General features: G+C 40.6%; 1 protein-coding gene across 3 annotated transcripts in view; it reads right to left on the bottom strand.

The window, feature by feature from the left end:
• LOC115148516 (glucocorticoid receptor-like) overlaps window positions 1-27,955 on the bottom strand; it is a 91,681-nt gene that overhangs the window by 13,150 nt on the left and 50,576 nt on the right. For all 3 annotated transcript variants that reach the window (XM_029690464.1, XM_029690463.1, XM_029690462.1), the window contains exons 3-5: window positions 16,199-16,365; window positions 13,984-14,010; window positions 3,486-3,602 (exon numbers count right to left, since the gene is read on the bottom strand). In XM_029690464.1, the coding sequence (XP_029546324.1) occupies window positions 3,486-3,602; window positions 13,984-14,010; window positions 16,199-16,365 (311 nt within the window). The remainder of the gene's footprint in view (window positions 1-3,485; window positions 3,603-13,983; window positions 14,011-16,198; window positions 16,366-27,955) is intronic.

Here is a 27,955-nt window from a genome sequence, read left to right as displayed (position 1 = left end):
CTTGCGCAATACCCTAGATGCAGTTGCACCCCTAAAAATTTAAAAACATCTGTCATAAGAAACTAGCTCCCTGGTATACAGAAAATACACGAGCTCTGAAGCAAGCTTCCAGAAAATTGGAACGGAAATGGCGCCACACTAAACTGGAAGTCTTCCGACTAGCTTGGAAAGACAGTACCGTGCAGTATCGAAGAGCCCTCACTGCTGCACGATCATCCTATTTTTCCAACTTAATTGAGGAAAATAAGAACAATCCGAAATTTCTTTTTGACACTGTCGCAAAGCTAACTAAAAAGCAGCATTCGCAAATGGAGGATGGCTTTCACTTCAGCAGTAATAAATTTATGAACTTCTTTGAGGAAAAGATCATGATCATTAGAAAGCAAATTACGGACTCCTCATTAAATCTGGGTATTCCTCCAGGGCTCCATTGTCCTGAGTCTGCACAACTCTGCCAGGACCTAGGATCAAGGGAGATACTAAAGTGTTTTAGTACTATATCTCTTGACATAATGATGAAAATAATCATGGCCTCCAAACCCTCAAGCTGCATACTGGACCCTATTCCAACTAAACTACTGAAAGAGCTGCTTCCTGTGCTTGGCCCTCCTATGTTGAACATAATAAACGGCTCTCTATCCACCGGATGTGTACCAAGCTCACTAAAAGTGGCAGTAATAAAGCCTCTCTTGAAAAAGCCGAATCTTGACCCAGAAATTATAAAAAACTATCGGCCTATATCGAATCTTCCATTCCTCTCAAAAATTTTAGAAAAAGTTGTTGCGCAGCAACTCACTGCCTTCCTGAAGACAAACAATGTATACGAAACGCTTCAGTCTGGTTTTAGACCCCATCATAGCACTGAGACTGCACTTGTGAAGGTGGTAAATGACCTTTTAATGACGTCAGACCGAGGCTCTGCATCTGTCCTCATGCTCCTAGATCTTAGTGCCGCTTTTGATACCATCGATCACCACATTCTTTTGGAGAGATTGGAAACCCAAATTGGTCTACATGGACAAGTTCTGGCCTGGTTTAGATCTTATCTGTCGGAAAGATATCAGTTTGTCTCTGTGAATGGTTCGTCCTCTGACAAATCAATTGTAAATTTCGGTGTTCCTCAAGGTTCCGTTCTAGGACCACTATTGTTTTCACTATATATTTTACCTCTTGGGGATGTCATTCGAAAACATAATGTTAAATTTCACTGCTATGCGGACGACACACAGCTGTACATTTCAATGAAACATGGTGAAGCCCCAAAATTGCCCTCGTTAGAAGCCTGTGTTTCAGACATAAGGAAGTGGATGGCTGCAAATTTTCTACTTTTAAACTCGGACAAAACAGAGATGCTTGTCCTAGGTCCCAAGAAACAAAGAGATCTTCTGTTGAATCTGACAATTAATCTGGATGGTTGTACAGACGTCTCAAATAAAACTGTGAAGGACCTCGGCGTTACTCTGGACCCTGATCTCTCTTTTGAAGAACATATCAAGACTGCTTCAAGGACAGCTTTTTTCCATCTACGTAACATTGCAAAAATCAGAAACTTTCTGTCCAAAAATGACGCAGAAAAATTAATCCATGCTTTTTTTACTTCTAGGCTCGACTACTGCAATGCTCTACTTTCCGGCTACCCGGATAAAGCACTAAACAAACTTCAGTTAGTGCTAAATACGGCTGCTAGAATCCTGACTAGAACCAAAAAATTTGATCATATTACTCCAGTGCTAGCCTCCCTACACTGGCTTCCTGTTAAGGCAAGGGCTGATTTCAAGGTTTTACTGCTAACCTACAAAGCATTACATGGGCTTGCTCCTACCAATCTTTCCGATTTGGTCCTGCCGTACATACCTACACGTACGCTACGGTCACAAGACGCAGGCCTCCTAATTGTCCCTAGAATTTCTAAGCAAACGGCTGGAGGTAGGGCTTTCTCCTATAGAGCTCCATTTTTATGGAATCGTCTGCCTACCCATGTGAGAGACGCAGACTCAGTCTCAACCTTTAAGTCTTTACTGAAGACTTATCTCTTCAGTAGGTCCTATGATTAAGTATAGTCTGGCCCAGGAGTGTGAAGGTGAACGGAAAGGCTGGAGCAACGAACCGCCCTTGCTGTCTCTGCCTTGTCGGTTCCCCTCTTCCCACTGGGATTCTCTGCCTCTAACCCTTTTACAGGGGCTGAGTCACTGACTTACTGGTGTTCTTCCATGCCGTCCATGGGAGGGGTGCGTCACTTGAGTAGGTTGAGCCACTGACGTGGTCTTCCTGTCTGGGTTGGCGCCCCCCCCCCCCTTGGGTTGTGCCGTGGCGGAGATCTTTGTGGGCTATACTCGGCCTTGTCTTCGGACGGTAAGTTGGTGGTTGTAGATATCCCTCTAGTGGTGTGGGGGCTGTGCTTTGGCAAAGTGGGTGGGGTTATATCCTGCCTGTTTGGCCCTGTCCGGGGGTATCATCGGATGGGGCCACAGTGTCTTCTGATCCCTCCTGTCTCAGCCTCCAGTATTTATGCTGCAGTAGTTTATGTGTCGGGGGGCTAGGGTCAGTCTGTTACATCTGGAGTATTCTCTTGTCTTATCCGGTGTCCTGTGTGAATGTAAATATGCTCTCTCTAATTCTCTCTTTCTCTCTTTCTTTCTTTCTCTCGGAGGACCTGAGCCCTAGGACCATGCCTCAGGACTACCTGGCATGATGACTCCTTGCTGTCCCCAGTCCACCTGGCCATGCTGCTGCTCCAGTTTCAACTGTTCTGCCTGCGGCTACGGAACCCTGACCTGTTCACCGGACGTGCTTGTTGCACCCTCGACAATTACTATGATTATTATTATTTGACCATGCTGGTCATTTACGAACATTTTAACATCTTGACCATGTTCTGTTATAATATCCACCCGGCACAGCCAGAAGAGGACTGGCCACCCCTCATAGCCTGGTTCCTCTCTAGGTTTCTTCCTAGGTTTTTGGCCTTTCTCAGGAGTTTTTCCTAGGGAGTTTTTCCCAGCCACCGTGCTTCTTTCACATGCATTGCTTGCTGTTTGGGGTTTTAGGCTGGGTTTCTGTACAGCACTTTGAGATTTCAGCTGATGTACGAAGGGCTATATAAATAAATTTGATTTGATTTGATATGGCTCAGGGACACGGGAGGAACTGGGTCTGAGCAAATTATTGTTGTTAGTCACTGGCTCTGACCCTTGTTTGAAACACTGGGCCAAAGATGATACATAGGTTAGCTCATGTCAACAAAAACTCTGGGAATCAAGGCCCTCTACTGGTTTATGTGAATCCAATACTAAATCCTACCCCTAATCACAACCTCTATAGGGGACAAAACATATAAAGCCCTGCCTTTCAGAGAGAACACATGCTGAAAATGTCCTCTGATTAAACTTTGCTGAATAACTATGCTTGCCATAAGACTGTGTGTATACACTACACTTCCACTTATATGAGAACAACATGAATGTGAATGTGTTGGTGCCACTGACCTTCCAGGTTCATCCCTGCTTGGAGACACTTGCGGAAGCGGCACGCCGGGCAGTTCTTCCTGCGGATCCTGTCTATGATGCAGTCGTTCCTCCCGGCACACAGATAGTTGTGTTGTCCTGGCGATGGAGGAATAAAGTAATTACTAGCAAGAGGGTTGAAGATGATTTGCCCAAGCACTACAGGTTGCCGCCACACCAAACACCTGTTTGACTAAACCTGCCGGCCTCAAATAACAGTCAGCAGCCAACACTTAAGGTGACAGCTCGTTCACTTTCTGTGGTTGACACCCCTCCACGGCCAGCCAAAATAGTAGCCTAAGTTTTTTTTTTTTTAAACGTGGATGAAGAGATTTTCACGTATTCTTTTTATACTCTGCCTATGCTCTGGGTGTAATGTTTTTAGCTGTTGACAATGTGTCTAAAGTCAGATTAGTAGTTTTAAATGAGTGGGGGTTGATTGTTTGACAGAGCCTGAATAATGTCAGCGGAACATAATCTTTTGCCAGATTAACAAATTCTTTGAGGTCATGCTTTAATATAAGCAACACGTAACCAACTCATCAGTGGTCTCTTGCATTTCACTGTTTTTAAAAAAGGACCCTAGTTAATCTATTAATATACTGATAACATTTTTAAAACCAACTAATAAAGAATACTTATTAATGAAATCAAATGCTACTGGACAATCTTCCTATTGATGTGATATCTTTAAAAAAAACTTTTTAAAATAATGTAGTCACATTTAGTGAAAGGTAGTTGAAAATGTTTACAGAGGAACACAGCCAAAGCTCTGCAGAACAATGCCAACCTGGAACCTGCAACATCAAATCCAGCTAACTGTAATGCAGTGCTAACTCAGCCTCTAAGTCAAAATTCTGTTCACAGTCCCCAAATCCAGAACAAATTCAAGAAAACGTACAGTATTATATAGAGCCCTTATTGCATGGAACTTCCTTCCATCTCATATTGCTCAAGTAAACAGCAAACCTGGTTTCATAAAACAGATAAAGCAACACCTCGTGGCACAACGCCTCTCCCCTATTTGACCTATTGTTTGTGTGTATGCATTGATATGTAGGCTGTGTGTGCCTTTTTAAAAATGTATGTAGTTCTGTCCTCGAGCTGTTCTTGTCTAATGATGTTCTGTATTATGTCATTCTGTATTATGTGTCATGTTTTGTGTGAACCCCAGGAAGAGTAGCTGCTGATTTTGCAACAGCTAATGGGGATCCTAATAAAATACCAAATACCAAAAAACATTGGCTATATCGTCAAAAACATTTTTTGTTTAGGCACATTTTAAGTTTAGGCACGTGGTTAAAGAGAAATTTCAAAATATTTCAACTTCAAATTCATCATCTCCAGCACCACCCTAACACCAACATATGTGAAAATGGCACGTTTCTATATTTTGGAGAAAAAACAGTGTTTCCAATGACATGGATGTGCATCATGTGATTTTAACCAATTATGATGATGATGTAAATTGGAAACACATCTTCCTCTGTCTTTTTTACTACAAAACATAGAAATGCGGAAATTTCACAAACACTACATGACCAAAAGTATGTGGACACCTGCTCGTCATACATCTCATTCCAAAATCATGGGCATTAATATGGAGTTGGTCCCCCACTTTGCTGCCACTCTTCTGGGAAGGCTTTCCACTAGATGTTGGAACATTGCTGTGGGGACTTGCTTCCATTCAGCCACAAGAGCATTAGTGAGGTTGGGCACTGATGTTGGGCAATTAGGCCTGGCTTGCAGTCGGCTTTCCAATTCATCTCAAAGGTGTTCGATGGGGTTGAGGTCAGGGCTCTGTGCAGGCCAATCAAGTTCTTATACAACTTATACACTCGACAAACAGTTTCTTTATGGACCTTGCTTTGTACACAGGGGCATTGTCATGCTGAAACAGGAAAGGGCCTTCCCCAAACTGTTGCCACAAAGTTGGAAGCATAGAATTGTCTAGAATGACATTGTATACCGCAGCGTTAAGATTTCCCTTTACTGGAACTAAGGGGCCTAGCCCGAACCACGAAAAACTGCCCGACCATTATTACTTACAGTTGGCACTATGCATTGGGGCAAGTAGCGTTCTCCTGGCATCCACCAAACCCAGATTAGTCCGTTGGACTGCTAGATGGTGAGGTGTGATTCATCACTCCAGAGAACACGTTATCACTGCTTCAGGGTACAATGGCGGCGAGCTTTACACCACTCCAGCCGATACATGTTAAACTTAGGCTTGTGTGCGGCTGCTCGGCCATGAAAACTCATTTCATGATGCTGTCGACGAACAGTTCTTGTGCTGACGTTTGGAACTCAGTAGTGACTGTTGCAACCGAGAACAGACGATTTTTATGCGCTACGCACTTCAGCACTCGACGGTCCCGTTCTGTGAGCTTGTGTGGCCTACCACTTCGCGGCTGAGCCGTTATTGCTCCTAGACGTTTCCACTTCACAATAACAGCACATTCAGTTAACCGGGGCAACTCTAGCAGGGCAGAAATTTGACAAATTGACTTGTTGGAAAGGTGACATTCTATGACGGTCCCACATTGAAAGTCACTAAGCTCTTCAGTAAGACTATTCTACTGCCAATGTTTGCCTACGAAGATTGCGTGGCTGTGTGCTTGAATTTTATACACCTATCAGCAACGTGTATTGCTGAAAAAGCCAAATCCAATAATTTGAAGGGGTGGCATTGATCTAAAATTGACCCTCGAAATAGTACTGTTAGGAGATCTGGAGAGACCGGGTCAGTCAATTACTAATACTCTTAGTAAAAGTATTTATCTTCAATTCGCAATCTGTGGATTCTATCCGATTAGAAAGATTGAAATTGTACGTTAAACATCACAGCATAGTTGAAAGATATGTGTCGCGTAGAAACCCGAAGTGGGTGGCCAGCAGAGATAGATGGGATGGGCTGAGGGAAGCTGAGGGTTGGGATGTGGAATTGGAGACATGTCGGAGTGGAGTTGCTGTGTGGGAGATTGACCATCATTCTAAGATAAAAGTTAAAAAAAATAATAATTTAAAGTCTAAATAAAACACAATAAAAAGTCAGTTCGAATGACACTGAAGGGCAGTGTTTTTACAACTAATGCCGGGTTTGCCTGAGGCTGATGCCGTGCAGGTGTTTGTACACATGCACACACACACACACACACACACACACACACACACACTCTCTCTCTCTCATTCAAATAAACACATACAAGAACACACACATACATGTAATAGTGCCAGACATGCACACAACCATATACAGTTGGCATTACTGTTATGATTTTTGTTGTCCTTGATGTCCTTTGTTCAAAATGTATTATTTTGTTTTATTATTGCTTTTTGCATTGTTATTTGCTGTTTTCTTCTGTCTTTTCCTTGTTTCTTTTTCGTTAATTATCTTGGTTGTTGGTGCATTGGGGGGTTCTTGGGGGTGTGAATGGAATTAATTGTATTTTTTATTTTTCTTCTTGGGGGACGACGACTGTGGGAGGTGTCTCGAATGGTTGAGGGACAGCTATTGGGGAACTGTGGGGGGATCTTGGAGGGTTCGGGTTCATGTTTTTTGTCCTGGTGGTAGATCTGTCCATTGACCATTGCTTCTGTGTGTCGCTCTGAATGGGAGTCTGTTGGATGACTGGTGTGGTGTAGTTGTTGAGCGGCTTCACTGCAAGTATATTGTATGTTTCGGATATTCAATAAAAAAAAATTTTTTTTTAAATAAATAAATACATTTGAAGGGGTAAATAAACTTTTGTATATATAGCGTAAGAGCGTTGAAGAGTGAGGCTCAACTTCTCAGCTATTTTGGTGCCCTAACTACCATGCCGTGAATAGCGTGAAGCGAACCTGTGCACATGCGTAGATACTGTGTGTGACTTTGTGAGAGCAAAGTGTTGAATCTCGCTCATCTCAATATCTACGGTGCTGCCCGTGGCAACGTCATTTTGCTGAGTCTACCTTTTAGAAGAGAAATAGGCGGGGTTAAGCCATTTGTGGCTGTGGTAACTAGTGACAACTGCAGCCATGGGAACATCAGCCATTGCAAACAGCAGTGCAAACAATCGTTCCATAAACTAAACAAACAGTGCCAGCTGAATCCCAGAAGCATCCGCTCTCTAATCCCTTCGTCGTACTATAGGCTAGTGAAGAGGACTTGGCTGGCGGTGCGAGGCTAGCCCTGTTTGCCAGGCTAGCTCCAGTCCTACTAAGAACATGATCAGGATGAATGGAAGTAGTGGGAGATGGAAGAGGGATGGGAACTCTTGTTGGAAGCATGACTTGGGTGTCCGGTTAGTAAGAGAGCTGCTGCGAGAATCCCAGGGGTGCCTTTATACACAATATCATGCTGTCTTACAGTGCCTTCAGAAAGTATTCACACCCCTCGACTTTTTCCACATTTTGTTGTGTTAAAGCCTGAATTTAAAAAGGATTAAACCCCCATAACGTCAAAGTTGAATTATGTTTTTCGAATTTTTTACTAATTAATAAAAAAAATGAAAGGCTGAAATGTCCTGAGTCAATAAGTTTTCAACCCCTTTGTTATGGCAAGCTTAAATAAGTTCATGAGTCAAACATTTCTTAAGAAGTCACATAAATTGCATGGACTTAGTATGCAATAATAGTGCTTAACATAATCTTTTTTTATGACTACCTCATCTCTGTACCCCTGTGGTGGTTGATTTCTTTACTATCAAATGAGGAGAGACAAACTTATCACACAATAGTGAGAGCTTTGCAATAGCGATGGCTGGTCGACGAATCACCGTGTCTGATGATCCGTTGAGACAAAAGTACAAAGGTCTTTTATAGCCAAGATACACCCCTTTCAACCTACATGACGAACAACAGATATATAGAACGGGTAACAAGGTTAAGATTTGTATGAAAGATACCTATAACACATAGCAGACAATATCTGCTGTGTCAACAGTTTTCATTGTATAGACCAGTGTCTGTCCCTCCGACTCCAAACTGGAACCATCTCTCCCTGGTACGGTATAGAACAAACATTAACTCATGCTCTGGAATGCTCTTTCGGTTTTATCACACAAAAGACATCGTAAATCTCCTGTCAGTGTTATCTCCCAGAGGCCCATCCTCAGTAGAACACACACACACACACAATAGTTAATTAAGAATACTCTATTCTGTTGAATAAAACAACCATGATGCAATAAAAGTATTATAACATAATCTTGCCACCATTCCCCACACATGCAATTCTCAGTCGAGCAGTGAATTTTAAACACAGATTAAACCACAAAGACCAGGGAGGTTTTTCAATGACAAGCAAAGGGAACCTATTGGTAGATGGGTTAAAGAATTTTTTTTTAAAAGACATGGTATATACCTTTGAGCATAGTGTTATTAATTAAGTTAATTACATAATTACACTTTACACGCAGTCACTACAAATATACATGCGTCCTTACAAACTAATTTGCCGGAGAGGAAGAAAACCGCTCAGGGATTTCACCATGAGGCCAATGGTGACTAAAGCTGCAATATGTAATATTTTGGGAGAACTGACCAAATTCACATAGAAAGTGAGGTATAGATCTATCATTTTTATTCAAAGCAAGTCTAAGAAGGTTATGGAAAATATATTTCACAGCGGTTTAGATGGTATAGAATAGAGCTAAGCACAGGCAAAATCCTAGAGGAAAACCTGGTTCAGTCTGTTTTCCAACAGACACTGGGAAATAAATTAATCTTCAGCAGGACAATAACCTAAAACACAAGGCCAAATATACACTGTAGTTGTTTACCAAGATGCCACTGAATGTTCCTGAGAGGCCTAGTTACCATTTTGACCATTGTCTTGAAAATCTATGGCAAGGCTTGAAAATCTATGGCAAGGCTTGGCTGTCTAGCAACGATCAACAACCAACTTGACATAGCTTGAAGAATTTAAAAAAAGAATGCAAATATTGTAAAATCCAGGTGTGCAAAGCTTAGAGAGTCACAGCTGTAATCACTGCCAAAGGTTATTCTAACATGTATTGACTCAGGGGAGTGAATACGTACGTAAATGTACTTCTGTATTTCAATAAATGTGCTAACATTTCTAAAAACATGTTTTTGCTTTGTCATTATGGGGTATTGTGTGTAGATGGGTGTGAAAAAATTATATTTAATACATTTTCAATTCAGGCTGTAACAACAAAATGTGGAATAAGTCAAGGGGAATGAATACTTTCTGAAGGCACTTGTTGGTATGATTGACCTTAAAAAAATAACTAGAGGTCGACCGATTAATCGGAATGGCCGATTAATTATGGCCGATTCCAAGTTTTCACAACAATCCGAAATCGGTATTTTTGGACGCCGATTTGGACGACATTGCATTCCACGAGGAGCCTGCCTGTTATGCGAATGCAGTAAGAAGCCAAGGTAAGCTGCTAGCTAGCATTAAACTTATCTTAGAAAAAACAATCAATCAATCATAATCACTAGTTAACTACACATGGTTGATGATATTACTAGTTTATCTAGCTTGTCCTGCGTTGCATATAATCGCTAAGGTACATGTTGCTCCAACCATAAACATCAATGCCTTTCTTGAAATCAATACACAAGTATATATTTTTAAACCTGCATATTTAGTTAATATTGCCTGCTAACATCTTTTAACTAGGGAAAATGTGTCACTTCTCTTGCAAACAGAGTCAGAGTATATGCAGCAGTTTGGGCCGCCTGGCTCGTTGCGAACTGTGAAGACTATTTCTTCCTAACAAAGACAGCCGACTTGGCCAAACGGGGGATGATTTAACAAAAGCACATTTGCGAAAAAAGCACAATCGTTGCACGACTGTACCTAACCATAAACATCTATGCCTTTCTTAAAATCAATACACAGAAGTATATATTTTTAAACCTGCATATTTAGCTAAACGAAATCCAGGTTAGCAGTCAATACTAACCAGGTGAAATTGTGTCATTTTGCGTTCATGGCACGCAGTCAGGGTATATGCAACAGTTTGGGCCGCCTGGCTCGTTGCGAACTAATTTGTCAGAATTTTACGTAATTATGACATACCATTGAAGGTTGTGCAATGTAACAGGAATAACGTTTTGTTTTCGAGATGATAGTTTCCGGATTCGACCATATTAATGACCTAGGCTCGTATTTCTGTGTGTTATTATGTTATAATTAAGTCTATGATTTGATAGAGCAGTCTGACTGAGCGATGGTAGGCAGCAGCAGGCTCGTAAGCATACATTCAAACAGCCCTTCGCAATGCATTGAACTGTTTATGACTTCAAGCCTGTCAACTCCCAAGATGAGGCTGGTGTAACCGATGTGAAATGGCAAGCTAGTTAGCCGGGTGCACGCTAATAGCGTTTCAAACGTCACTCGCTGTGAGACTTGGAGTGGTTGTTTCCCTTGCTCTACATGGGTAACGCTGCTTCGAGGGTGGCTGTTGTCGATGTGTTCCTGGTTTGAGCCCAGGTAGGAGCGAGGAGAGGGATGGAAGCTATACTGTTACACTGGCAATACTAAAGTGCCTATAAGAACATCCAATAGTCAAAAGTATATGAAATACAAATCGCATAGAGAGAAATAGTCCTATAATTCCTATAATAACTACAACCTAAAACATCTTACCTGGGAATATTGAAGACTCATGTTAAAAGGAACCACCAGCTTTCATATGTTCTCATGTTCTGAGCAAGGCACTTAAACGTTAGCTTTCTTACATGGCACATATTGCACTTTTACTTTCTTCTCCAACACTTTGTTTTTGCATTATTTAAACCAAATTGAACATGTTTCATTATTTATTTGAGGCTAAATTGATTTTATTGATGTATTATATTAAGTTAAAATAAGTGTTCATTCAGTATTGTTGTAATTGTCATTATTACAAATAAATACTTTTTTTTTTAAAATTAAAACGTCCGATTAATCAGTATTGGCTTTTTTTGGTCCTCCAATAATCGGTATCGGCGATGAAAAATCATAATCGGTCGACCTCTAAAAATAACACACTTAAGACACTTCCTAGAGCTGCCCACCTGGTCAAACTGAGCAATCGGGGGAGAAGGGCCTTGGTCAGGGAGGTGACCAACAACCCGAAAGTCACTCTGACAGGGCTCCAGAGTTCCTCTGGGGAGATGGGAGAACCTTCCAAAAGGACAACCATCTCTGCAGCACTCCACCAAATCAGGCCTTTATGGTAGTGGCCAGACGGAAGACACTCCTCAGAAAAAGGTACATGAGAGCCCACTTGGAGTTTTCCAAAAGGCCCCTAAAGGACTCTCAGACCATGAGAAACAAGATTCTCTGGTCTGATGAAACCAAGATTAAACTCTTTGGCCTGAATGCCAAGCGTCACGTCTGGAGGAAACCTGGCACCATCCCTACAGTGAAGCATGGTTGTGGCAGCATAATGCTGTGGGGATGTTTTTCAGCGGCAGGGACTGGTAGACTAGTCAGGATTGAGGGAAAGATGAACGGAGTAAAGTACAGAGAGATGCTTGATGAAAACCTACCAGAGCGCGCTCAGGACCTCAGATGGGGGTGAAGGTTCACCTTCCAACAGGACAACGACCTTAAGCACACAGCCAAGACAACGCTGAGTTGCCCAGCCAGAGCCCGGACTTGAACCCCGTCTAACACTCTGGAGAGACCTGAAAATAGCTCCCCATGCAACCTGACAGAGCTTGAGAGGATCTGCAGAGAAGAACGGGAGAAACTCCACAAATGCAGGTGTGCCAAGCTTGCAGTGTCATACCCAAAAAGACTTGAGGGTCTAATCGCTGCCAAAGGTGCTTCATCAAAGTACTGAGTAAAGGGTCTGAATAATTATGTAAATGTGATCGTTTTTTGTTTTTAATACATTTGCAAAAATGTCTAAAAACCTGTTTTTGCTTTGTCATTATGGGGTATTGTGTTTAGATTGATGAGGAAAAATAACAATTTAATCCATTTTAGAATAAGGCTGTAACGTAACAAAACGTGTATTAAGTCAACGGGTCCAAATACATTCCGAATGCACTGTATGTCTGGTTTCGCAAACAATGTAAAGTATGTTTAGATAGGTGTAATCTAGAGCCAAGCCTGTTGATTTTTAATTAGAGGGTATCCTGCTATTGACACACTTGTTGAATTATACAAGAGGACGTAACAACAACAGTCATTAATGAGGCAGTCTAGACAGCGCAGGTGAGTGCAGGTAGGTTAGACAGAGCAAGTGTTTGGTGGATGCACCCCTGTTCTGTGGATGCAGACCTGTGGCAAAATTTGAGATTGTGTTTTTTTTACGTTGGATAAAAGTACTGACTCAGAGCAGCTCGAAAATGGTATATCATACACTACAGTTGAGGAACAATGGGAAAGTATTTCTGCTTTGAAAGTTGATAAACTTGTAACCTAACTTTTGAGAAAATGGCCCATGAATGTTTTAGTAAACCTAGCTCTTTGTCTATACCCATTTAGCATCGTTCACACCCTCTTAAGCCTTAGCCCCACCCATCTCTATAAGCATTCACGTGTGAGGCCATGTACTAAACAACCAAAGACTTCAAGTCTAAAGGCTGGTTTATACTATGGGTGCATTTGTAAATTCAATCTGGAGTGCCAGAGTGCAACCTGGGCGTTCATAAAATGCAGAGCGTTTCGCTCTCGGAGCGTTCATAGCACACACACTGGACACTCTGGCCGAGGAGTAGGGTTGATCCGAGCCTTCTGACCTAACAACAGCAGTCAAGCTCCCAAGCTAACTGGCTAAAATTGTCTAGCTTGCTAGCTACAGTACTTCCAGACATAGAGAACACTCACTCTAGCAGAGCTGGTTAGGCTGTTTTTATGTTATCCAGAGCGTTGGTGACTGCAACTATGTTACTGGCAACAATTTAATCACGCTTTTTTTGCCGATGTTTACTGACACCGGCCATATTTAACGGGTTGTTGAGTGTTCATAAACCCGTCTGTTATTCTGCGATCTGGCACACTCAGACAGAGTGCTCTGAAATCAAAGTAGATAGCCAGGCAAATGTTTTATGTGCTATAATTTAGTTAATAGCTGATGGATTCTAAAAATTAATCGTTAATTGTTTAATTGTTTTTAAAACCGTTTAACAATTTTGATGACCGTTGCTACTAACACATTCACAAAGACATTATCCAGTAAAAGCAAATAATGTGAAGTGCATTTTTTTTATTTAGGATGACAACTTGATCAGGTGCACACAAATCATTAGAATCATTGCAGTTATAACGCTGTTGGATTTTGTGCATAAATACATTTCTTAACTCTCCTAGCGAAGTGATAATAGACCCACATTCCAAGCAGGAATTAAAACAGCATTTAAAGCCAAATTAGATGATGAATTATCAAATCACAAATTCATGCAAAGGAGGGCACAGGAGAGACTGTTGGTGTTTAATATTGCATATCAGGTCAAATCAAATTTCCAGTACAGTGATTGAGGGACATTAATAAAGTAGAAGCATTATTAAAAGGTGGGTTTTATTTACCATCTGTGTTTTGTCGTGCTCTCCATCCTTCACCATAGCGACATCAACCATAGAATGGGGGAAGAAAGACAAAAATAACATATATAACATCTTATTGCTTAAAGTATTACAAATGCATTTTTACAAAATAGTAAATATTTTTTTTACTTGGTAATTTACACCAGTAAACGTTAAGTTGAATAATGTATACAATATGTTGAGATTATCCTTGAAATAAAAAAAATCATGCTCAAATATTAAATTTGACTATCTGATATTTATATTTAAACTCAAGGTTTTAATTTGACAAATGGATAGTCATTTTATTTATTTTGAATACAATTAACACACTCATGTATGCACTTTCATGTGAATCAAATGGTTGTGTTAAACTATACTGTAAATACACCTACAGTAACATAAATATATATATATATTCAGATGGCCATGAACAATGACAATAGGAGTAACAATAGCATTGCTGCCCACTTTTCAAATATTCAGAACAATTCAATGGACTTAAAAAGGGATTGTAGTGACTGGTACATTGGTAGTGACTGTGGTAGTGAGCTTGGAATAACAATGTAGGCTACGTAGCTGCAATATGTAACTTTCTGAGCGACCTGACCAAATTCACAGAAATGTTAGTTATAGATCTGTCACTAAGCAGCGGTAGATCAGCAGGCTGGTCATTTGCCTTTTCCTAAGGAGTGACTTCCGTCTGGCCTCTCGACTATAAAAGGTCTGACTGGTGGAGTGCTGCAGAGATGGTTGTCCTTCTGGAAGTTTCTCCCATGTCCACAGAGGAACTCTGGAGCTATGTCAAAGTGACCATCGGGTTCTTGATCACTTCCCTAACCAAGGCCCTTCTTCCCCGATTCCTCAGCTTGGCCGGGCGGCCAACTCTAGGAAGAGTCTTGGTGGTTCCAAACTTTTTCCATTTAAGAATGATGGAAGCCACTGTGTTCTTGGGGACCTTCAATGCTGCAGACATTTTTTGGTACCCTTCCCCAGATCTGTGCCTTGACACAATCATGTCTCGTAGCTCTACGGACAATTCCTTTGACCTCATTTTATTTAACCTTTATTTAAACTAGGCAAGTAAGTTAAGAACGAATTCTTATTTACAATGAAGGCTTACCCCAGCAAAACCTGGTACAATTGTGCGCCGCCCTATTGGAGTCCCAATCACGGCTGGATGTGATGCAGCCTGGATTCGAACCAGGGACTGCAGTGACGCCTCTGGCACTGAGATGCATTGCCTTAGTCCACTGCGCCACTCGGAAGCATCATGGCTTGGTTTTTGCTCTGACATGCACTGTCAACTGTGGGACCTTATATAGGCAGGTGTGTGCCTTTTCAAATCATGTCCAATCAATTTAATTTACCACAGGTGGACTCCAATCAAGTTGTAGGAATATATCAAGGATGATCAATGGAAACGGGATGCACTGGAGCACAATTTTGAGTCTAATAGCAAAGGGACTGAATACTTAAGTAAATAAGGTATTTCAGTTTTACATGATTAATAAATTAGCAAACATTTCTACAAAACTGTTTTTGCTTTGTCATTATGGGGTATTGTGTGTAGATTGATGAGGAAAAAAACGATTTAATCCATTTTAGAATAAGGCTGTAACGTAACTAAATGTGGAAAAGGTCAAGGGAAGGTAAAGGAAAAGGAGATTCCTAGTCAGTTGGACAAATGAATGCATTCAACTGAAATGTGTCATCCGCATTTAACCGAATCCCTCAATCATGTCTGAATACTTTCCGAATGCACTGTATATGAACATTATGGGTTGGACACAATAATAGCAACACAGACACCACAGCCTTACGGAACACCATGAGACACTATCCTACCCCTAGCTGGTGTAATACTAAGGCAACCTTTTCTGATTATTGTGTGAACCTAAAATGTCACTCCTCTTAATCTTAAAAAAAATGTTAGAATATTTGTTCAATAAAGTATTCAACTCAAATGAATTTTGAATAAAGAACCAAGTGGTATGCTTTTGTTCTAATATCTAGGCTATCCTATAGGTAAGGACAACACTTAAAGGGTCCACATGTTGTGTCAACGGAAGGATATACAAGTGTACTACTGCAGAACTCAATGTACATATCACCACAATAGATTTGCCTTTATGTATGTTCTACTATAGTCGGTCAACGAAGGGTAGGACTGTGCATGAATGGAGTTGTGTGCGTGAGTGTTCATTATGTCACCAACCTTCAACGGCCCTCTTGAAGAAGACCTTGCAGCTTCCGCAGGTGAGGACTCCATAGTGGCAGCCAGAGGCCTCGTCAGAACACACCAGGCAGATCTTATGGGTTGGACCGCTGTGCTTGGCAGGGGCTGAAGATGTGGAGCTGCTGGCCTCGGGTCTGGCCGTTGGACTGCAACACAACAAACACAACACAGAGGTCAATATTTCACATCAACTCAAAATGTATTTATACATTTTTCAACAGCATTTATTTTTGCTTTTATCACAGATGAATATCGCTCAGATCCAGACAGCTTAAGGCTAGAGTCTTGCCTCAGGTCAGTTCACCGCAGTTGAACGTCCCCAAAAAATCATCTGGCGGGTGGAATGAAAACATTATTGCTGTTCAGAACAATTATATTGCGGGTCGAAATGTTTCAAAACATTATTTTTTTACTCAGGAGCTTCTTACGTTGAATTGTGTTGCACATTCTATTAGGCTATGTGAGCGGTGAGGCAGACCTACCCTAGGCTACCAGCCACGCAGCGAGAGAGTGGAGCAGGGAACTGTCCATTAGTAGCCTATTTGTGTGGTGCTGGAACATTCATAATTTGTTGCTGCAGATGGAAGAGCTTTGTTCTCCTCTGCCACGTGACAATATGTCGCCAAGTTTGTTTTCCCTGACTCCAAGCTCATGCGAAAATGGTGAACATAACAGTTTGGAGTCATTGTGGACAAGGATGACAACAACCTGGTAGATGGATACACAGCCTGCAAAAATGCAAACAGATATTTGTTTACGATAATTCAGTTAATTATCAGTTTGGTCGGCGAGGGGCGGGTGCAGCTCCAAAAACGGATCCGTGCAGAACTCTAATATAGGTAACTTCTGAGAGATTATTGAATGTCTTGCGCAAAAACAAATCAAATCCCCAAAAAATATCACATGCGCCGAATACAACTAGTGTAGATTTCACAGTGAAATGCTTGCTTATGAACCTTTCCCAACAATGCAGAGTTTAAAAATAACAAAGAATTTAATTGTAACTGACACAAGAGGAATACAATAAAATACACAAGAATGGAGCTATATACAGGAAGTACCAGATCAATGTGCAGAGGTACAAGGTATTTGAGGTAGATATCTACATAAAGGCAGGGTAAAGTGACTAGGAATTTGGATAGATAAAACAAGTAAAAAATAAAGAACAGAGTAGCAGCAGCAAATGATGAGTGCAAAAGTGTGTGTGTGTGTGTATGTGTGTGTACACACTTGCGCGCACGTATGTGAATGTGTGATGGTTTTGTGTGGGAGTGTGTATACAGTGCATTCGGAGCCTGTTGGTCCAAGGGACGATGCTCCGGTAGCAGAGTGAACGGTAGCAGAGTGAACAGTCTATGGCTTGGGAGTCTGGGAACTTTTCAGGAACTTGTAGGCCAATACAGCAGTAAGGCTATAACTTTCTTTGTCAACTAAGTCAAAATACATGAAGCTCACAAAAAAATGTAAAGTCGAAAATAAAAAATTCTGGTTCTTTCAATTGCATTCATCTCTCTACTCAGCCTTTTCTATATGTCTTTAACTACTCTTTTATAGCAATTCCGCATTACATATGTTTACTAATGGTGACATACAGTTGGAAGTTTACATACACCTTAGCCAAATACATTTAAACTCAGTTTCACAATTCCTGACATTTAATCCTAATAAAAATTCCCTGTCTTAGATCAGTTAGGATCACCACTTTATTTTAAGATTGTGAAATGTCAGAATAAAAGTAGAGAGAATGATTTATTTCAGCTTTTATTTATTTCATCACATTCCCAGTGGGTCAGAAGTGTACATACACTCAATTAGTATTTGGTAGCATTGCCTTTAAATTGTTTAACTTAGGTCAAACGGTTTGGGTAGCCTTCCACAAGCTTCCCACAATAAGTTGGATACATTTTGGAATATTCCTCCTGACAGAGCTGGTGTAACTGAGTCAGGTTTGTAGGCCTCCTGGCTCGCACACGCTTTTTCAGTTCTGCCCACACATTTTACATGGGATTGAGGTCAAGGTGTTGTGATAGCCACTCCAATACCTTGACTTTGTTGTCCTTAAGCCTTTTTGCCACAAGTTTGGAAGTATGCTTGGGGTCATTGTCCATTTGGAAGACCCATTTGCGACCAAGCTTTAACTTCCTGACTGATGACTTGAGATGTTGAATCAATATATCCACAATTTTCCTACCTCATGATGCCATCTATTTTGTGAAGTGCACCAGACCCTCCTGCAGCAAAGCACCCCAACAACCTGATGCTGCCACCCCTGTGCTTCATGGTTGGGATGGTGTTCTTCGGCTTGCAAGCCTCCCCCTTTTTCCTCCAAACATAACAATGGTCATTATGGCCGAACAATTCTATTTTTGTTTCATCAGACGAGAGGATATTTCTCCAAAAAGTACAAGCTTTGTACCCATGTGTCCCCATACTTTTGTACCTGTTTCCGCCAGCATCTTCACAAGGTCCAATGTTATTGTTGTTCTGAGATTGATTTTCACTTTTCGCACCAAAGTACGTTCATCTCTAGGAGACAGAACGCGTCTCCTTCCTGAGCGGTATGACGGCCGCGTGGTCCCATGGTGTTTATACTTGTGTACTATTGTTTGTACAGATGAACGTGGTAACTTCAGGCGTTTGGAAATTGCTCCCAAGGATGAACCAGACTTGGAGGTCTACAATTGTTTTCTGAGGTTTTGGCTGATTTCTTTTGATTTTCCCATGATGTCAAGCAAAGAGGGACTGAGTTTGAGGGTAGGCCTTGAAAGACATCCACAGGTAGACCTCCAATAGACTCAAATGATGTCAATTAGCCTATCAGAAGCTTCTAAAGCCATGACATCATTTTCTGACATTTTCCAAGCTGTTTAAAAGGCCCAGTCAACTTAGTGTATGTAAACTTCTGACCCAATGGAATTGTGATACAGTGAATTATAAGTGAAATAATCCGTCTGTAAACAATTGTTGGAAAAATTACTTGCGTCATGCACAAAGTAGATGTCCTAACCGACTTGCCAAAATTCTAGTTTGTTTACAAGAAATATGTGGAGTGGTTGAAAAACAACTTTTAATGACTCCAACCTAAGTGTATGTAAACTTCCGACTTCAACTGTATATACCATTTCCAGCCTTTCATAATAAAATAAATTAGACTGCACACAATGCCCACAATTCTTCATTATCATTACACTGTTGTTCTAAATTCAAATCATTCAGTTCATTGAAGTGACATAGACCATTATCAGTTCCTATCTTGTTTGTGTAGCCCATTCATCCATTGACGACAGAATAGCATATTTTTATTTTACATTTGTTAGGTTACTAGTTTTTGCTTAGTAGCCAGAGCAACGCTGCCACGCGAGTGGTCATATGCTGAATGCATGGACAGCACAGAAATTCTTGGGAAAAGTGCAATTTGGAAATAGAGCTGCATCTCTTGAATTTTGAGAATTATTTGACAAAAGGTGTCATAGAAACTTCAGAATATGCCCTTTCTGATACTATACGGAAATCTAAATGTTTTACCTGCATGTGACTGAAGGAGGATTGGATAAAGTGACGCTCCTTTCCCTGCATCTGTCAATTACAAGACGCGCCCATCTCTTCATGTACAATTTGACAACTGATAGACAAGATTAAATTGACAAACTGATTTGTGAAATTAGTTTTGGTATAGTTAAGGTGTAGTTTCGATGGACCAGCTGTGCAGGCTGACTGGCATCATTTGTTTCCTACTCGTCCATTTTGATAGAGTCAAGAATACGTTTTGCATTTTTCTAAAAGCCTACTGCAACGCAGTAGCATGTTTTCTTTCCCTTACAATACATTTCATTAGTAATATAGTTACAGTAAATTTTTTCTGTAAAAACAAATTTTTAGAAAGTAAAATTTAAGAGAATGGTATCAACCAGCCAGGTGAGGTGCACTATCCAATTATTAACATGAGCGCCAACGCTGATAAATAAGCATAACACAAACTCATCATTAAACTACTGTTGTTCTAAATTAAAATCAACCTCTTCACCCTCATCATTCCGTTAGGCTGAATTTAAATTTGATTGTGAAGTAACTTGCACAATTATCGCCCATTCCATTCAGTGGGCTGCCGTTGTTTGGTTAACTGGATAGAGTCAAGGACATGTTTTGCATTATTCTTAAAGCCTACTGCAACATGTAGCATGTTTTCCTTTGCATTAGAATACATTTGATTAGTAGAGTTATATTATATAAAACAGTCCCATAACAGCTTATTTTTACAGAGTAAAACGTAAAAGAGAATTGTATCAATGCCCAAGGCACGCAGTCAAATTGTTTGCTGCTGATGAATAGGCATAACACAAAATCATTACACTATTGCCTTTCTAAATAAAAATAAAAAAATCAACCTCTTCACCCTCCTGATCATTCAGTTAGGCCTAATTAAAATGAAATTGTGCAGAACGATGCACAATTATCGCCCATTCATTTGTCATTAACTTAGTAAGGAGAGAGAGATGCATTAGCACCTGGCTGGGTACCAACATCCTACAGCACAATGTCTTGAAGGGTATATTTGGGAATGGGTGATATATATATATATATAAATAAGAAAACAGGTAAAAAAGGCTCTAAATACTTTCGGTTTGTTCCTCAAAAATGCAGTGTATGATATACCATTTTGTAGCTGAGACTCTACTTTTATCCAATGTAAAAAATACAATTAAAAATGTTGCTACATTAAGACCGAATCCAGGTTGTGTGTCACAAATGTATTGAGCATGTCAAATGAGACTTTGCTAGTCCCCCTAAAGTTTAGCAGGTATTGATAGTAAGGCTGTCAAAGTGTACCTGGTGGGTGCTCTCATCCTTTCCCCAAATAATTCAAATACTGAGCTACATTGTTTGCTCCAAAATATTGGGAAACTATATTATTTTATACTAACAAAATTGCTCAGAGAAAGATATTTTAACAACATTTATTTTTCTCAAAAAAGGTAGGGGGTCAAAATTGTTGATACCCCTGTTTTCAGTACCTTCCAATACCTCACCTTGTGAGGATAATGTCACTGAGACTTTTTCTAAAAATGTTTTATGAGTTGGAAAACACATCGAGATGAATCTTAGATCATTCCGCCATACAGAATCCTTACCATCTGAGGTTTAAGGCTAGTTGAGAGCTTCATAAACACGGTTATGCCTCAAAATCTTTATTAACATTTTCATTTCGGATCCCACTGTATTTCACTGCACCCAGGGGTCTGGCAAAAAGATCCTTAAAAAATGCAAACAAAAAAATACCAGGAAAAAGAGGACGGTGTGTGTTGATGTACTCTATTTGCTAAACCTAATACAACAGGCTGAAAAACAAGGGTTTTTCAGAGCTCTTCCCAGCCAATCCCGTCCCACTACAAGCAGCGAGTATAAAGGATGTCAGGCAAATCATGGGATAATCCGATTCATCTACTCAAAGACAGCCAGACACATACATATCTCTGTGTTGCACTGCCCTGTGAATTAAAGGGGCATTTGGTCACTGGAGAGGAACCTTATGAGCATTATAAAGCTTCCCTTGTTTGCTAACTCGTGATGCATTCACGAAGCCAGACTGGGCTGAGTGGGGATTTTTAACACAACATTAACAGCCATTGGACTACCAGGCTATTGTAAAGATAGGGACTAAAAACTAAATCCAGCCTACAGAATCACCATATCAACCCATTTCAGAGGTTTTTCTGCCTGAAGCTAAATTTGAAACCTGGTAAAGAATAGTGACCAACAGCGACTATTGAAAGCACTTCAACTTCCTCCAGGGTTGAACGTGGTGTGTGTGACTTTGCCCGTTAACTAATAAAGGGTTACTATCAAAGCATCTACGTAGTGGGAAGAAGAAAAAAAAATCGATAGTTACATAAATCACAATATTATTTGCGGACAATATTATATTGATATTTAACTCCAAGTATCGATTTGTGAAAACAATAACTATGTATATATATTTTTAAAGGTAGGTAACGTTGTCTAGTACTAGTCGGCTGTACCTACGCACAAACTTTCATCCTATAGCTTCTTCTCCATCTTTTTAAATAGAGAGCCCACATGTTTTTAGCCCTTATTTCCCTGACTGATAAATTTGTTCTGTTGCTCTCTCTAGTCTCTCTGCAGCAGACGCACTGAGTATACCAAGACACACCGAGTACACCCCCCCCACCCTCAATTTTAGGGGGCATGGACTCGAAAAGCATTCCACAGGGATGCTGGCCCATGTTGACTCTCCAATGCCTCCCAGTTATGTCAAGTTGGCTGGATGTGCTTTAGGTGGTGCACCATTCTTGATACACATGGGAAACTTTTGAGCTTGAAAAACTCAGCAGTGATGCAGTTCTTGACACAAACCATTGCGCCTGGCACCTACCACCATACCCCGTTCAAAGGCCCTTACATTTTATGTCTTGCCCATTTACCCTCTGAATGGCACACATGCACAATCCATGTCTCAAGGCTTAAAAATTCTTATTTAACCCATCTCCTCCCCTTCATCTACACTGATTGATGTGGATTTAACAAGTGACATTAATATGAAATCATAACTTTCACCTGCTCAGTCTGTCAGGGAACGAGCAGGTATTCTTCATGTTTTATATACTCAGTGTATACTGAGCAATATGTTTGGAACATCAAATCGCAATATCGAATCGACACCTAAGTATCGTGATACTAACGTATCGTTAGGTCCCTGGCAATACCCAGCCCTACACCCCTGCCATGTTTCTCATTACCCACAATTTCCACTGACGCTGCCAATGAAAGACGGGACTTTCATTGAGAAACTAAAATAGCTCTGGAACAGCTCCATCTTTTAGATTAATTGGCCTTTTCACAAGGGGTAAACAACATATTTCAAGGTCCTAAAATATATTTGTACCAGAATGCTAAGCAGGGAATCAATTCAAGTGCTACAGCCCAATCGAATGGCTTATTTGAGACTAACTATTTTACAGTAGTAAAGCAAGGAGGGGCAAAATGCAAGTGAAGATTGCCAGATGGACTGGGGAGAGAGAGGTGAGGCATGAAAGGGCAGGCCAAGAGCCAGAAACAGGAGAATCTGCTCACAAAATGGCTACTGCTCCCATTTTAGAGAATCAACATGAGGACAAATATCTCCAGGAAAGCATGCAGCCTGTGGAGGGATGCCAATGGCACCGTCCGGGAGCATACCAGTCCTTTTCAATCTGTCACTTCTGCCCCTGCACTAGATCAACAGCAGTCTCCTTTTCAAGCACACTCATATTTTGCAGAACGTATTAATTTGAGGTATGTCTGGCCTTCATCAGTCAGAGACTGTTAGGTAACAATAGTCCTAGGTTGTTTCCCAAATGGAACCCTATTCCCTTCCCTATGTAGTGCACTATTTTGACCAGAGTCCTATGTGCGCTGGTTAAAAGTAGTGCACTACATAGGACATATGGTGCCATTTGGGATGCAGCCTAAGAGAGGGTATCCTGTAATGGAGCTGTTTATTGCCTGCGTCCAGTGATAAAAGATGTTCATGTCTTCAGTGCTGGGGACCTTGCTTTGCTCCCCCAGATTAAATTTGCTCCTGACACCTCTTATGTGCTAAAGCAGACGGATGACGCGGGCTCCAGAGCACAAAGCGCCATTTCCCTGTTGCCCTTATGCGATTACCTTCCATTTAGCACATTAATGCTTTAGCCATGGTCGATGGAAACTTCTGCTTTATCGTATGTGACTGGAGACAGAAAACACCACAGGCCAAACTTTGTGCCTCTGTTTGACTCAAAGCAAGTTGTAAAAGATGTATCACTAGTTGTGTTGACGATTAAAAATAGTTGCCAATTGTGTGTAACTATTATTTGTGTTATTACATTGTAGTTAAGACTGTACTACTTGCTGCCTAAAGCAGGGGAGAGGAGTAGCCCATTTTAAGAACTACAGGAGAGAAGAAAACAGTGCAATATACATTTTTACATAAAAAATAAACATACAAATCTCATGATATAAACATCCCTCAGTTTAAACGAAAAACTAAATTGCATAAGCACAAAAGTTTGCAATACAAACCGTACCCAAAACAGAGAGGGAGAGATGAAGATAGCAAAAAGGGGGGAGATGGAGACAGAGAGAGTCAAAATGTGATACTCAAAGGTTATGCTACAGTACTTACAGTGCCTTCAGAAAGTATTCATAATCCTTGATTTATTCCACATTGTTGTGCTACAGCTGGAATTCAAAATAGATTAAATGTATCTTTCCCCCTCATCCATCTACAAACAATAGCCCATAATGACAAAGTCAAAATTTGTTTATTATTTTTAGAAATATTATTCTAAATGAAAACAGAAATACCTCATATTTCGTACCAGTCAAAAGTTTGGACACACCTACTCATTCAAGGGTTTTTCTTTATTTGTAACATTTTCTACATTGTAGAATAATAGAGAAGACATCGAAACTATGAAATGACACATACAGAATCATGTAGTAACCACAAAAGTGTTAAACAAATCAAAATATATTTTAGATTCTTCAAAGTAGCCACCCTTTGACTTGATGACAGCTTTGCACACACCTGGCGTTCTCTCAACAAAAGTCTTGAAGGAGATCCCACATATGCTGAGCACTTGTTGGCTGCTTTTCCTTCACTCTGCGGTCCAACTCATCCCAAACATCTCAATTTGGTTTAGGTCGGGTGATTGTGGCAGGTTAAGTGTGCCTTGAATTCTAAATAAACCACTGGGTGTCACCAGCAAAGCACCCCCTCACACCTCCTCCTCAATGCTTCACGGTGGGAACTACACATGCGGAAATCATCTGTTCACCTACTCTGCGTCTCACAAAAACACGGCGGTTGGAACCAAAAATCTCAATGGTCTAATGTCCATTGCTCGTGTTTCTTGGCCAAAGCAAGTCTCTTCTTCTTATTGGTGTCCTTTAGTAGTGGTTTCCTTGCAGCAATTCGACCATGAAGGCCTGATTCACGCAGTCTCCTCTGAACAGCTGATGTTGAGATGTGTCTGCTACTTGAACTCTGAAGCATTCATTTGGGCTGCAATCTGAGGTGCAGTTAACTCTAATGAATTTATCCTCTGCAGAATAGGTAACTCTGCACCTTCCTTTCCTGTGGCGGTCCTCATGAGAGCCAGTTTCAGCATAGCGCTTGATGGGTTTTGCTACTGCACTTAAAGAAACATTCAAAGTTCTTGAAATTATCCGGACTGACTTACCTTTGTGTAATGATGGACTGTCGTTCTCTTTGCTAATCTGAGCTGTTCTTGCCATAATATGGACGTGGCCTGCTACCAAATAGGGCTATGTTCTGTATATCACCACTAACTTGTCACAACACAACTGATTGGCTCAAACGCATTAAGGAAAGAAATTCCACAAATTAACAAGGCACACCTGTTAATTGAAATGCATTCCAGGTGACTACCTCATGAAGCTGGTTGAGAGAATGCCAAGAGTGTGCAAAGCTGTCATCAAGACAAAGGGTGGCTACTTTAAACAATATAAAATATTTTGATTTGTTTAACATTTTTGGTTACTACATGATTCCATGTGCTATTTCATAGTTTCGATGTCTTCACTACTGTGATACAATGTAGAAAATAGTACAAATAAAAACCCTGGAATGAGTCGGTGTCCAAACTTTTGACTGGTACTGTATTTACAAATCCCGAGTCAATACATGTTAGAATCACCGTCAGCAGTGATTACAGTTGTGAGTCTTTCTGGGTAAGTCTCTAAGGGCTTTGCTTACCTAGATTGTACATTTCTACATTATACATTTTTTAAATTCTTCAAGCTCTGTCAAGTTGGTTGTTGATCATTGCTAGACAGCCTTTTTCAAATCTTGCCATTGATTTTCAAGCCGATTGAAGTCAAAACTGTAACTAGGCCACTAGGAACATTCAATGTCATCTTGGTAAGCAACTCCAATGGATATTAGGTCTTGTGTTTTAGGTTACTGTCCTACTAAAGGTGAATTTGTCTCCCAGTGTCTGCTGGAAAGCAGACTGAACCAGGTTCCTTTAGGATTTTGCCTGTGATTAGCTTTACTCAGTTTCTTTTTATCCTAAAAAAAAACTCCCTAGTCTTAGCTGATGACAAGCATACCCATTACATGACGCAGCCACCACCATGCTTGAAAATATGAAGATTGGTACTGTACTTAGTGAGGTGTTGTGTTCGCCCCAAACATAAAACTTTGTGTCCTTTGCCACATATTTTGCAGTGCCTTATTGCAAACAGGATGCCTGAATATTCATCTTCTGTACAGGTTTCCTTCTTTTCACTCTGTCATTTAGGCTAGTGTTGTGGAGTAACTAAAATGTTGATCCATCCACAGTTTTCACCTATCACAGCCACTAAACTAACTGTTTTAAAGTCACCATTGGCCTCATGGTGAAATAACCTGAGTGGTTTCCTTCCTCTCTGGCAAGTTAGGAAGGACGCCTGTATCTTTGTAGCGACTGGGTGTATTGATGCACCATCCAAAGTGTAATTAATAACTTCACCGTGCTCAAAAGGGACATTCAATGTATGTTTTTTTTTTTACCCATCTACTAATAGGTACCCTTTCTTCATTGGAAAACCTCCCTGGTTTTTGTGGTTGAATCTGTGTTTGAAATTCACAGCTCAACTGAGGGACCTTACAGATAATTGTATGTGTGGGGTACAGAGATGAGATAGTCACTCAAAAATCATGTTAAACTCTATTATTGCACACAGATAGAGTCCATGCAACTTATTATGTGACTTGTTAAGCAAATGTTTACTCCTGAACTCATTTTAAGGCTTCCCATCACAAAGGGGTTGAATACTTAGACTCAAGACGTTCCTGCTTCTCATTCATTCATCAATTTCTAAAAACTCAAAATCTCAATTTTATCCATTTTAAATTCAAGCTATAACAAGAAAATGTGTTAAAAGTCAAGGGGTGCGAATACTTTCTGAAGGCACTATATCGTGGGGCTGAGGATGGGTCAATATGGCTGCGTTTACACAGGCAGCCCATATTCTAATCGTTTTTCGCTCTGAAAAAGATCTGATGTGACCAATAAGTGAACAAAGATCAGAATTGGTCTGCCTGTGTAAACACAGCCTATGACATTTGATTCTGACACCAACAAAGGGTCAATCTGGTCTTGTGGTGAAGGAAAGCCGTCAGCATACACTTAATGAAGCCGAATATGTAAGTGCCATTAAGGAAACAGAGGGGGAGATAGAGCGAGAGAGAGAATGAGAGAGAATGAGATACAGCACCTCCATTGTCTTACTCCCTTTTGTTTTTCCCTCCTCAAAGCCTGTCTCTATGACTAATAGTGGAGAGGAGACATTAAAATGTTTTCCAAATACAGTATGTGAGGAGGCAAGCAGCTCTCAGCTATGTAGGTCAGTGTGACTATGTTTAACCATGACAAAGCGCAAACACTGTGCACATGCTGTCATATTAAGGACCTCAATCCTCTGTGTGTAACCCCCAGGTAATGGACAGAACAGTATGCATTCATTTGACATTTATCAGCGAAGGGTAGGCTTTTCAAAGCCAAGGCCTTAACCTGGAAAACACTAAATTAGTGTTTCTGTTAAAGTATTATTTTACTGTTAAAATAGGTCTCCAGAATATTATTATTTCGTTCAATAGAGATGAATTTGCCTACATCTTTATGTCCACTAACACTAATGTTTTTCTCTGCACTGTTGGGAAGTAAGCATTTCACTGTTAGTCTACACAAA

This window comes from Salmo trutta, chromosome 15 (assembly GCF_901001165.1).
Source record: "Salmo trutta chromosome 15, fSalTru1.1, whole genome shotgun sequence".
NCBI classification, from domain to species: domain Eukaryota; kingdom Metazoa; phylum Chordata; class Actinopteri; order Salmoniformes; family Salmonidae; genus Salmo; species Salmo trutta.
The sequence above is the reverse complement of the archived record's forward strand: the minus strand, read 5'-3'. Positions and strand labels throughout refer to the sequence as shown.